Source organism: Equus caballus, chromosome 2 (assembly GCF_041296265.1).
Source record: "Equus caballus isolate H_3958 breed thoroughbred chromosome 2, TB-T2T, whole genome shotgun sequence".
Taxonomy (NCBI): Eukaryota; Metazoa; Chordata; class Mammalia; order Perissodactyla; family Equidae; genus Equus; species Equus caballus.
The window spans coordinates 37214671-37227219 of record NC_091685.1 but is presented as its reverse complement, the minus strand read 5'-3'; the positions used below and the strand labels follow the sequence as shown (position 1 = coordinate 37227219).

Below are 12549 nucleotides of genomic sequence, written 5' to 3'. Positions count from 1 at the left end.
TGCAGCTCTACTGTCACCATCTGAAAATTCTTCATTTTGAACAAGGGGCTTTGCATTTTCATTTTGTCCTGGACCCTGCAAATTATATGCTCAGTCCTGTTGAGGAGTCTCCAAGAGTCCTCCTCCGCCTCTTCCATTGTCACTCCCACGTCACTGATGTTTCTGTCTTCTCTGGCTATAGCAACAAAGGTAGCAACTTTTATGGGTGTCACCTAAGTGGGCAGTCCCAGGGCAAATCTCTTCATCAGCCAGTGAGTAATTCTAAACATTTGTCGAACAGATACATGGAGCCGAGGGGCTGTTTTCACTGAGAGTGACAGGGGAGCTTGGTAGAGAAGTTGACAGAATGCTTCGTGACTATGTTGTCTTTATTGGTTATAGTTCAAGGTTTGGCTGATAACGCATCTTTTTGGGTTTTTTTTTTTAAATATATGTGGGTTTTTTGGGAAAGATTTTATTTTTCCTTTTTCTCCACAAAGTCCCCCAGTACATAGCTGTATGTATATATTTTTTTAGTTGTGGGTCCTTCTAGTTGTGGCATGTGGGACGCCGCCTCAGCATGGCCTGACGAGCAGTGCCATGTCCGCTCCCAGGATTCGAACCGGCGAAACCCTGGGCTGCCGAACCACAGCACATGAACTTAACCATGGGGCCGGCCCCTGATAACGCATCTTGAAAAAACAATGATGAAATTCAAGTGCTGTTATCTCCCCCATCGCCCTCATAAGGTCCGGTGGTGATCAGCTTTTCCCTGAGCCTGCCTGGTGAGCAAATGAACTGACCCTGCTGGTCCTTGGTCAGCTCGGTGAAGGCCACTGTGAGCATCACCCAGGCTGTTGCCAAAAGGCAGAGTTTGGTCTCTTTTACATTTCCTACAGTAAGGCTTGAACCGCAGTGGCCTGGAGCAGATTTGGGGTGCTCTTCTCTAGGAAGGGAGATGGGTCAAGGCGCCGTCCACACTCCTCTCATTCCTGCTTGTGGTCCATGGTATTTATTCCCATTGTTGGAAGGGTCACAGTACTTTTATACCTGGGCAGTATTTTTTAATATATAAATTGCTTTCATGTACATCGCCTTATTTAATCTTTTTTTTTTTTTTAAAGATTTTATCTTTTCCTTTTTCTCCCCAAAGCCCCCTGGTACATAGTTGTATATTCTTCGTTGTGGGTCCTTCTAGTTGTGGCATGTGGGATGCTGCCTCAGCGTGGTTTGATGATGCTCCCTCAGCATGGTTTGATAAGCAGTGCCATGTCTGCACCCAGGATTCGAACCAATGAAACACTGGGCCGCCTGCAGCAGAGTTCGCGAACTTAACCACTCGGCCACGGGCCAGCCCCGCCTTCTTTAATCTTAATCATGAATTTGCGAGGTGGGATTTATTGTCTCCATTTAAGATGAGGAAACTGAAAAATGGAAAAACTAAAAAGAAAAAAAAATGGGGCTGGCCCCATGGCCCAGTGGTTAAGTTAGCAAGCTCCTCTTCAGCGGCCCAGGGTTTCACAGGTTTGGATCCTGGGTGGGGACATGGCACTGCTCATCAAGCCATGCCGAGGCGGCATCCCACATGCCACAACTAGAAGGACCCACAACTAAAAATACATAACTATGTACTGGGGGGCTTTTGGGAGAAAAAGGAAAAATTTTTTAAAAATTAAAAAAAAATGAGGAAACTGAGGCTGCGAAAAGTGGCTGCGACCCTCGTTTGTCTGGGCTGGGTCTAGCCGGCTTTCTGCCACAGCTCCTTTGCAGCCTGCGTGACTCGGTCATGTTGGAGGGGTGTCCTGACTTGATTCTAATTTAGGAGAGGTCACATGTGCCCCTGTGGAACTTGAGGTTTGGCAGTGATGCTCTCAGACTGCCGAGTGAGCGGCCATTAGGAACAGTGCAGATCCTGGCGTGGAACAGCCCAGGTGTCCACTCGAAAGACTCGAGGTGCCACTGCACCTCATGTCGGGAAGAGACGCATGAGGGTGCCTTCCCAGGCTGGGCGTGCTGGGTCAGGATGGCACCAAGGACCCCAGAGTTATCTCTGTGGGGAGATCAATGCAGCTTCCAGAGGATACCAGCTGTGACCTGAACCGGGTCTCCGGACACTGATCGTTCCCATCGTTACTGCCCAGCGCGTGTCCAAGTGAGGCCCAGATGAGGTGCGGGCCTGCGACAGAGTGAAGTTGGCAAAGTTTGGGCCCCAAACCCCATCCTCCTCATTTTCAAATCTTTTGGTGGTTTGAAAAATTGGAAATAGTAAGTTTGTCTCAATGTTGAAGCTGCGTAGCTGTGGAGCAACAAAAAGACCCCTGGGCTTTGAGCCTGGAGACCTGGTCCTGTCCCAGCTCTGGAACCAGCCATGTGACCCAGGACAGGCCCCGCCCCTCCCCGGACTTCAGTGTCCCGGCCAGAAATCAAGGGACTGGATAGATTCAGTCGCTCGCTCAGCAGATATTTATCGCGTGCCTGAGCTGCACCAGGCTCTGGTCTAGGCGGGATCTAGCAGGAAACGGGGTTCCTGCCTCACAGAGCTTGCATCCTAAAGGGGCTGCTGGTGGTTAATAAGGCCCTTCCAGCCCTTTCCGTGATCCCTCAGGGGACTTCCCCACTCAGGGGCCCCTCTTCTCCCGGAGTCCTCAGTTCTCCTTCAACTAATTCAGTCCACCCCATCAGCAAAAGCTGGCTGAGTCCCCACCCCGTGCGGGCCCTGGGCTGCAGCGCCCAGGCCTGGGGTCCTCCACACGTGCCTTGTTCCCGCAGGACTGCCGGATCCTCCTGTCTGTGGAGCCCACAGACCAAGGCTGCTACCCGCTGAACGACCGTCTCTTCTGCAAGCCGTGCCACGTGAAGCGGAGTGCTGCGGGGTGCTGCTGAGGACACGCACCGGCCTTGGGGCCGTGAGCTGCCCGCGAGCCCCAGGTGGGGTGGGTGGGGGTGGGGGGCTCTTCCCTGACTCGGTTTCCCTTCCTGACCTGCTCTTGCGCACTCTCCTTTGGAGCCACAACAGGGCCCAGTCTGCAGCTCTGCCCATCACATCTGGGCCCTGGGGGCTGAGCCGCCCCTCCCCGCAGCTCAGAGGTGGGGGGCTGGCAGACAGTCCCCCTCACACTGACAACTGCTCCTTCTACCCTCTGGGCGCTGGAAGGCTCCATACCATGAGCATCATGCCCGGAGTTCCCACCTCCGAAGCTCTGGCCCCTCTTGAGCGCTGGCCTTGACCCCCATTTCCAGGGGCGAGTTGGGGCGTCTCCAGATGGCACCCTGTGTCCTTAGCAGTGACCCCTTAGGTGGCCAGTAGGGGGTGCTGAGACCAGCTCTGGCTTGCAGGACTGAGCTGTTTGAGCAAAACTCCAAGGTCCTTTAAAAAGGGCTTTTTAAAAATTTGAGGTTTAAATGATGGGAAACATTCTTTGGATACTTTTTACTGGGGGAGGAATCTTAATAGGAAGTGTCCCCCTTTTGTTCATAAATGTACAAGAATGTCACCTATTGGTGGCACGGCCATGGACTGCCCACCTGGGCACCTGCACCTGGCCTTCTGGTGCCTCCTCCGCGTGCAAGAGTAATTCAGCAGACCTGGATTGTGCGCCTGTCGTATGCCGGGCAATGGTGCCGGAGCTCTGAGAGTTTGGGGCCATGCACCCCCACACGCACACACGCAGACTCACACACTCCCCCAGGACAGTGCCAGGACTCCTCCAGGGTGTCCCTTCAGCCTTCCTGGTTATCTCCCGAGTCCCACTCGGGCCCTCCAGCCCAGGCTGCCCTGTGACCACTGCCTCGTTAAGGCCACGCCTAGAAAATTTTTTTCCCTTTTAAGGAAAATCACTCTTGTTGCTTTGTAACTTCTAAGACATTTTGTAGGGCATGAACAAATTAAACCAAATGTGCTTTCCTCCTGGCCTTGGCCTGATGGACCAGGCGCTCCTAGGAAGATGCCCCTGGTTCCTAGCGCCGTGTTTCTCTGTAGAGCCCTCGGGGGCTTCAGACAGCGCACAGCTTCTTGCCAGAAGCTTAGAGCAGCGAGTTCCAAACTCCAGGCACCCACAATAGCACCTCTACAGTTTTTGTCATACCCAAGGACCACCTACTCTCTTACTTCCTTAATATTTTCTTTAGCTCAACATTTCTTTTCTTTTCTCACTTCCCACTTTAGTCTTATGCTAAACAATATATCTATGAAGTCACACGTCGATGTGCTAGTAATGTTTTTTCCTATTACACATGAAAATAAATGCATAACTATTAGAAATGCATCTGTGTTCCAGCTACAATCTCGCCTAGGTAAACAGTGCTGGCCTTTGGTAGTATAGTAGCACTGGAAAGATGTTTGTTGGGCATCTGCTCACTGAGTCACAAGTGTCCAGAAAGTGCCTGCAGCTCCTTCCCCCCAAACTGGGGCTCAGCTCAGTGGATCAAGGAACTCATGTTCCTCCTGAGCCCGGCAGTGACATCTTGCACCAGCATGCTGCTCCTGGACACAAGCCACCAGCAATGAGGTTGGCTGCAGGGTGTCCAGGGTGGGGCCCTCTAGGGCCACCAGATCCTTCAGCAGAGTCAACACCCACCTAAGGATGTGCTCTCTGCACACAAACAGGACCACTTCCCCTGTGAGCTGGCTCCCCCGCTGCAGCTCTGCACCAACAGCTGGGCTTGCTTGGTGAGCGCAGCTTCAGAGAGAAGGGTGCATGGCAGCAAAGGGCACTGGACTCATAGAGGCGACTTGCGCGCGTCTCAGACCTGGCTCTGCTACTCAGTAGTGTGGACGAGTTATTAATCCTCTGAGCCTTGACTTCCCCATCTGTAAAATGGGAAAAATACTAATATCTCTCCCAGAGGGTTGCTGTGATGGAAAGAAGCGTCGGGCTGGTGAGGTTTCTTACTAGCTCACGAGGCACCTCCTCCGTCTGGTGCTGGCCAGCAATTCTTAGCCATCGTTCCTTTTATCAGCCTTCCTCGATCGTCCTGTTGATGCCCAGAGACCACTGGGGCCCTGCCTGCAGTCAACAAGTTGGGTTTATTATGCTTGCTGCAGTAGGGGAGGCCACACAGCATGGGGAAGCACAGGGCATCTCAGTAAGCGGGTATTAGGAGGGACTCAGAGCTTGGGCAGGCATTGAGGGGTTTGGGGAGGATTTAAGGAAGTGGGGTTTGCTCCGGACGTGTGCTGTCAGGAAGCAGGGATGATTCTGTGATCGAGAAGCTCAATTCATTTATACCTCGGATGTGGCGCCACAGCTGGGGCTGGCAGGGAAGCAGCAGTGACTCAGAATAGGGGGTGTTGGCATTTTTGCACTCAGCTCAGAGGCGCTGTGCTCAGGACATGACTACTGTGAGACTGGAGCACACCGTGACCCGGTTGTCGGGGGCCACTTTTCTCTCTTAGTCCCCGCGTTTGGTTTGGTTCAATTTTTCCTAGCATTGGAATGTCACCCTGTGCTGTGATCCCTCATGTTCCAGCCTTATTTCTGGCTGGTTGTGTTTGGAGGGGTGATACCTAAATGAAATTCTGGGAGATGCCTTTGTCTCCCAGGCTACACATTTATAAGTCACTCCATCAGGGGACACTTCTAGGGAGATTTCTGCAATGTGAAATTAGCCAGTCACAAAAAGACCAATGCTGTTTGCTTCCATTTATAGAGGTACTTAGTCAAATTCATAGAGACAGAAAGTAGAAGGGTGGTTGGTTCGGGGCTGGAGTGGGGAGTTGTTTAATGAGTACAGAGTTTCAGTTTGCATGATAAAAAGGGTTCTAGAGATGAATGGGGAGGATGGTTGCATAATGAGAATGTACTTTGCCACTGAACTGTATAAAAATGGTTATGATGGCACATTTTATGTTTTATATACTTGACCACAATTAAATATATACATATATTTAATGCTCAGAGACAGGGAAAGTGGCTGATAGAGTGCTGTAGGAGTCCTGAGAGGGGGCTCCTAGGAAGGCTAGCCATTGCTGTGTGCAAACCCAGTGAGATGCTGCTGGCAGACCTGGGCTTCCTAAAGGCCGGTGCCATGCACAGCCACTAGAGGGCAGGATGGGCCAGCGAACTGGGCATCCGCCCCTGGGGCACCAGTGTTCTCACACCTCTCACCGGATCCTCAACTTCTCCAGATGCAAGATGGGAATAATTCCTGCCTGCCCAGGTCACATGGTTGCAGTGAGCATGAGAGAAGAAAACGAAATGGAAAACTAGCAAGTGAGCGAATGTGGCTGTGGAATTGCTGCAACTGGATCACATGCTCTTGGAGGGAGACCCATGTCAGGAGACTGAATTCCCCATGGGCCCAAACTCCCACCAGCCAGGAGGATCCCACCTGGGAGTTCCCAGGCTACCACCCCTGCAAGTCAGTACCTGGGAACCTGGGCTCAGTAAGCACGGGATTGGGACAAAGGACCACATGGGCTTGCTGGAGAACACTGAGCCTTTCTGCTTGTCACCCCTGCCCAGAATTCCCCTCACCTGACGCCACACCCAGGTGCTCAGAGGTGTGACCTCCACCCAGCATGTGCCAGCCCCTCCAGGGCAACCGAATGCTGCTCCCTACACTGCTAGAGCCACAAATGGTGGAAAGGAAGAATTAAGAGAGAGCAAAGAGGATCAGGATGGGGGAGAGAAGAGAGGCTGGGCTGATAAGGAAGAATTCCAGTGATCACAAGACATTTTCAAAGAAATGTTTTATCAATTTAAAATACATCTCTCATAAGGTGAATAGCTACTCATAAAAAATTGATAATCTATGACATAGGTACTATTAATATTCCAATTCAAAGACAAGGAAGCTGTATATCAGAGAGATGGTGTAACTGCCCAGGGCTGCACAGCAGAGGCAGGATCAAATCAGATCCAGTGAAAGCTACAGGCCTCTGTTACAGACTCATGTCACAAACACCCACATTCTAGAATGTTCCAGAATCCATCGTGTGATACAGATGCCAAAATCCAGCTGAAGAAAATCTTAAATGTCCTGAGCCCTTCATCTTAAGAGCTGCTGATTGGAGGCTGCAGGCTCTTGTTTGTCAGAGAGAGGTGATTTCCCCGTTCATTCAGAAAGAACCTTGCATTCGCAGTGTGTGACTCATGCTAATCTCCTGAGTGATCATCAGGTTAGAGACCGTGGAGTGCACCCTACTTGACCTTCCTCCTGCAGCAAAAAATGTGCACTTCAGTGGAAAACTACGCACCGTCTACATGCCACACTCCTTCCGGGTAATTGGTCTCTAGCCTCTCACTGTCTTCGAGCTATCTTACAGCTCTGCAGATTGTAGGGAACTGATCAATTCTGTCCCATCTGGTAGGTTTCCCTTATGGGAAAACCAGTTTCACCTCCTTTCACCTTTGCACATTCATTTCACTATTCCTGACCTATAAATGAGAATGTTCTTCTGTTGCCCTTTTGAGCCCATCAGTTATAACATCCACCTTGTTCCCTTAAGAGTTAAATAAAATGTTTAACACGTGTTGATTTTATATCTGTACAGGAGCCATGGTCTCACCTTTTTTTGGAAATTTTAACACTTCCTTCATCGGGTGTTTATGGGCAGCCCCTGTAGGCCAGGGGAGGTGCTGGTAAGCAGAGTTAAGAACCGCAGGCAGGTGGCAGCTGGCCCCAGAGCGGTCCCTGAATGTGTCACCTGAGGCTCTGCTCAGGTGATTGGGACAAAGTCTCAGCAAGACCCAGGTTATCCCTCTGGTTAAGTCCCTAACCAGCTACTTGACCTTGAGACACAACCTCTTTAGGCCTGGGGGTAAGAAGGAGCAGTGGAAACTGACTTATTTCTTGAGTTCTTGTTTGGGGCGAGGCTGGAGAGGTCAGGATGATTGACGATCCCTGACAGGAAGTGGAGTTTCAGCAGGGTTAGCCTGTTTGGGGGGCCCCACCCAGATAGGGGCGGACCTGGCGCCAGAACCAGGCCTGCCTGACGGGAGGCCCAGGCTGTGTCCCGCCTGCCCCTCAGGGGGCCAGAGGTCAGCCACGCTAACAGCTGCTGGGGGGCTGCTCCGTGCTGGTCCCATGGAGTCCTCCCAATATCTCTGCGGGGAAGGCTCTGATCATCTCCATCTTACGGGTGAGGAAACAGGCTCAGGAAGATGCCACGACTTGCCAAGGACATGCAGCCAGCGGCCACAGTGGGACTACACCCTCGGATTTCTAACTCTCAGTCTTTAGGGCTGGTCAAAGCAAGGTCTGTATGGCCTGTCCTCCTCCTGGCAAAGGTGCCCGGAGGGCGAGGGGCGGGGGCTCATCTAAACATAATCCTTAACCACGAGCTTGGAGTCCAAGAGATCTGGGCTTCTCGGTAATGACACTGGCAGTAATAATACTAACAATGACAGCTACCATTTTGTGGGCGGAAGATGCCCAGACATGACCTCACTGAGCCGTCGCTCCTGCCTTGAAGCAGGTACCTATGATCCCATCCTTCAGACAAGGAGACAAAGGCTCAGGGTCACACCAGTTGTGGATTCTGGCTGCAAACGCCAGCTCCTAAGCCCGCCCTTGCACAGCCTTCCCCTCCTAGCTGTGGGACTGGGGCAGATGACTCACCTCTCCGAACCTCTTTTTCCTTCATCTGTAAAACAAAGATAATTATACTTTCATCATCACATTTTTTTTTTTTTTAAGATTGGCACCTGAGCTAACAACTGTTGCCAATCTTCTTTTTTTCTTTTCTGCTTTTCCCCCCCAAATCCCCCAAGTACATAGTTGTATATAGTTGTGGGTCCTTCTAGTTGTGGTATGTGGGACACCGCCTCAACGTAGCCTGACAAGTGCTGCCGTGTCCGTGCCCAGGATCCGAACTGGTGAAACCCTGGGCCACCGAAGCAGAGCGCGTGAACTTAACCACTGGGCCACGGGGCCGGCCCCTCATCATCACATTTAAAGGGATTAAATACTATATGACCAAATGCAATATGGTTCCCTGGATTGGATCCTGGAATGGAAAAAGGACATTAGTGGAAAAACTGGTGGAATTGAATAAGGGCTCGAGTTTAGTGAATAGTATTGTACCAATGTTGGTTTCCTCATTTTGACAGATGTGCCATAGTCTAAGATGGTGACAAAGGGGAACTGGATGAAGGGTTTAAGGAAACTCTGTATGATCTTTGCAATGTTTCTGTAAATCTTAAATTATTCCAAAATTAAAAGTTTAATGTTAAACAAAGTACTGGGGAAAACAAAGTAAAGGGGAAAGCTGTGACCTCCAGGAGGCACTGCCTATCATGGACAGGCAGTGTAAACAAGAGCTTTGGGGCTGCATTCCCTAACCCACGTGGCCTCTGGGACTGGTAGGGTGGGGGAAGTGCTGGGGCTCCCCTCCCCCAGCAACCTGGAGACAGATGTCAAATGAGGGGTCTCAGAAAATCAGGGTGATCTTTAGCCAGCATGGGTGGCAGTTTTTTTCCTGTCTGTAAACAGAGCAAGGATTCCTTGGGAAAGCACAACACAGCCCAGGCATCCTGAGCTGGTCCTTTAAAGCCAGTGAGGATCTTGCAAACTTCAGACCTGTGGAGAGAGACTGGCCTGAGCAGGAGAGAAACCCAAGGTATTAGCCTGAAGGCCTGATCAGAAGGCAGAAAGGCCAGGGAGGGTTAAGAAACTGTTTGGGGCCTGTGAGTCATGGACCAGGCAGCTTGTGGCTGTGGCAGGGCCAGAGCCCAGCTGGAACCTCCCTTGAAAATCTGCACCCCTCCAACCAGCATCCTGTCCTCAGCAGGGCAGAGCCCTGGGGTGGCCCTGCACCAGGCCCCATAAGGAGGAAGCAAACCAAGGCTCCAGCTTGCACAGAATGAAGCTTCCACTTCATTCATTCATTTGTTCACTCATAAATTATTCATTGACCCCTTCTATATGCTGCCCCTGGCACAGAGCTCAGGTCAATGGGAGGAAAGAAAAGAGAAGAGCCTCTGCTGGGGGGGAGGGGCCACAGAGCTGGCAGGTCAGGAAAGAAGGGGCGTGTAGAGTGTGTCATCCAAGCTGGAGCCCAAAGGATGAGTGGGGATGGCCAGCTGAGGTGCTGTGCAAAGAGCATTCCAGGTGCTCGCTTTCTGAGCTGGGCACAGGCAAATGTGGCTGGGGGTACACGAAGTGGTGGGGATGAGGGCGGGCTTCTCAGGCTGTGTGAAGTGGCTGGGGCTTTTTCCCTGGGGGCAATGGCGAGATGGAGGAGCCCCAAGCCCTGGTAGAATTCCAGAGCTGAGGAACTAGCAGGACATCTAGTCTAGCTGCCCTTTCTTGCAGAGGTGGAGGCTGGAGCCCAGAGAGGGTGTGAGACCTGCCAGGCTCACACAGCTGGTTAGTGGCCAACCCCAGGTGTCCTGACTTCCAGAACCAGGCTTTTCCTGCCCTTCCCACTGTCTCTATCATCTTCCAAGACCTACTTGTAGACCCAGGCAGACACCTGAAAAAACTCAACACCTCTACACCGAGGTGGAGGAATGAAGGGTGTGGGCGAGTCGGGTCAGTGTTATGAAGAGGCTGACCTGGGGCGGGTGATCCCATCTGGTGGGAAGGCAGGCAGGCTTCCTGCAGGGGTAAGAGTTGACTTGCCCCAGACGGATGAAGTGAGTCACTCACTGGGGAAGCAAGGTTCACACTTCCTCCTTCCTTTGGGCTTTGATCTCATCTGCCTGGAGGGAGGCGCAGCCTGGATTACTGGGGGCCACCATCCTCCTCTCCCAGTTGTGTCCTGTGGGTTCAGACTGGGAGGGCGGCTGTCTGCACCCCCAACTCCTCCACATACCCTTTCTGAGGCCCTGGTAAGTTTCCATTTTGGCTACGTGGTTTGACTCAGGCTCTGACTCAGGCTTGACCAGTCTCGTGGCACAATGGCTGCAGGAAGTTGTAACCTTCCCTCTCCTACGGCTCAGCTCGGCCATGCATTTCACTGCCCGGTGCCACTACGTCCCCTTCTGTCTCAGGGAGGATGGCAAAGAACCCATGTCTGCCCAGTCAGTGGAACAAAATAAATGATCGCAGAGCGGGTCTCCTCAGAGGCCAGGTCACCAGGGAGCCCCTGGACTTGACCATAGATAATAACCCTAGTGGCTACCACTGATTGAGGGCCTACTATGTGCCAGGTGCTAACACAGCTAACAGCTTCAGGAGATAGAAACTTTACTGTCCCATTTTATAGAGAGTGTGCCACAGTCACGGGAAGAGTGAATGACTGTGACATCTGGGCAGCACTAGGGGCCCACCCAGGACTGACGTCATGAATCTACCGTGAGACAGCTGGTAAGGCAGCGTGTTTTCCTCCAGCCACGTCCAGCTGCTCAGGTGCACGGGCAGAGTGGGTGGAGAGTGGATGTGACTAGTGTTGGGGTTTTGTCAGGTGAGACCGACGATGAGAGGAGTGGGGAAGGTTGTGGAGGTGGCGAGTGACTGGGTAGAAAGACCAGTGAGGAAAGAGGGGCTGAGGGACAGTGAGCAGGGGGTGGGTCCACAGATTGCTGGAGTTGGGGTACCAGGAGAAGGAAGGAAGTAAGGGTCAGAGGTCAGGCAGTGGAAATTATGGAGGCGGTGCAGGCACTGGCCGTGGGGCTCTGAATATCGGGGTGGCCCTTGCTCTTAGGATGTGAGGTGTTTGCTACATGTTGCGTCCTCAGCCTCGAGGCTGCACAGAACAGGCCCTCCGTGAATATTCATGAGTGAATGGGGGGATACTTGGGGGAGTCTGGCGTGGGGTGACTTACAGGATATTTTACTTTCTTTCTTCTACCTTTTTTTTTAACAAAGCTTTATTGAGATATAATTCACATACCACAAACTTCGCCCTTTTCAAGTTTGTTTACCAGCTGTTGTTGGCATATACACAGAACTGTACAGCCGCCATCCTGTCTAACTTCAGAACATTGTGATCACCCCAAAAGCAGCCCCTGCACATGAGCAGTCACTCCCCATTTCTGCATCCTCCCAGCCCCTGGCAACCACTAATCTACTTTCTGTTTTATGGTTTGCCTATTCTGGACATTTCCATGAAGGGAATCATACAATACATGGCCTTTTGTGGCTGGTTTCTTTCACTTGGCACATTTTCACGGTTCATGCGTGCTGTAGCATGTATCAGTACTTCATTTCGTTTTATTGTCGAGTAATATTCCACTGTATGAATACACCACAATTTATCCATTCATCAGCTAATGGGCACTTGGATTGTTTCCATTTTGGGACTGTTATGAATAATGCTGCTATGAACATTCATGCTCAGGTTTTGGGGTGGGTTTTTTTTTTTTTTTTTTTGAGGAAGATTAGCCCTGAGCCAACTACTGCCAATCCTCCTCTTTTCACTGAGGAAGACTGACCCTGAGCTAACATCCGCACCCATCTTCCTCTACATTATATGTGGAACGCCTGCCACAGCATGACGTGCCAAGCGGTGCCATGTCCGCACCTTGGATCCAAACCAGTGAACCCCGGGCCACTGAAGCGGAATGTGTGCACTTAACCGCCGTGCCACCGGGCCAGCCCCCATGTTCAGGTTTTTGTATGGACATAGATTTTCATCTCTTGGGTATACACCTAAGAGTGGAATTGTTGGGTCAATTTTTACAG

The 12549-nt window shown here is 51.5% G+C and overlaps 1 protein-coding gene and 1 long non-coding RNA gene across 7 annotated transcripts in view; one reads left to right on the top strand and one right to left on the bottom strand.

The window, feature by feature from the left end:
• The window catches only part of FBLIM1 (filamin binding LIM protein 1), a 28911-nt gene extending 21440 nt beyond the window's left edge, over positions 1 to 7471 (top strand). For 4 of the 6 annotated variants that reach the window (XM_070260925.1, XM_070260926.1, XM_070260924.1 and 1 more), the window contains one exon: positions 2749 to 4244. In XM_070260925.1, the coding sequence (XP_070117026.1) occupies positions 2749 to 2862 (114 nt within the window). In that variant the 3' untranslated portion in view covers positions 2863 to 4244. Of the gene's footprint in view, positions 1 to 2748; positions 4245 to 6106 lie in introns of those variants that run through there. The other 2 variants (XM_070260927.1, XM_070260923.1) reach the window with 1 other exon arrangement.
• The window catches only part of LOC138923221 (uncharacterized), a 48142-nt gene that overhangs the window by 6714 nt on the left and 28879 nt on the right, over positions 1 to 12549 (bottom strand). The gene's annotated exons all lie outside the window — the stretch shown is intronic.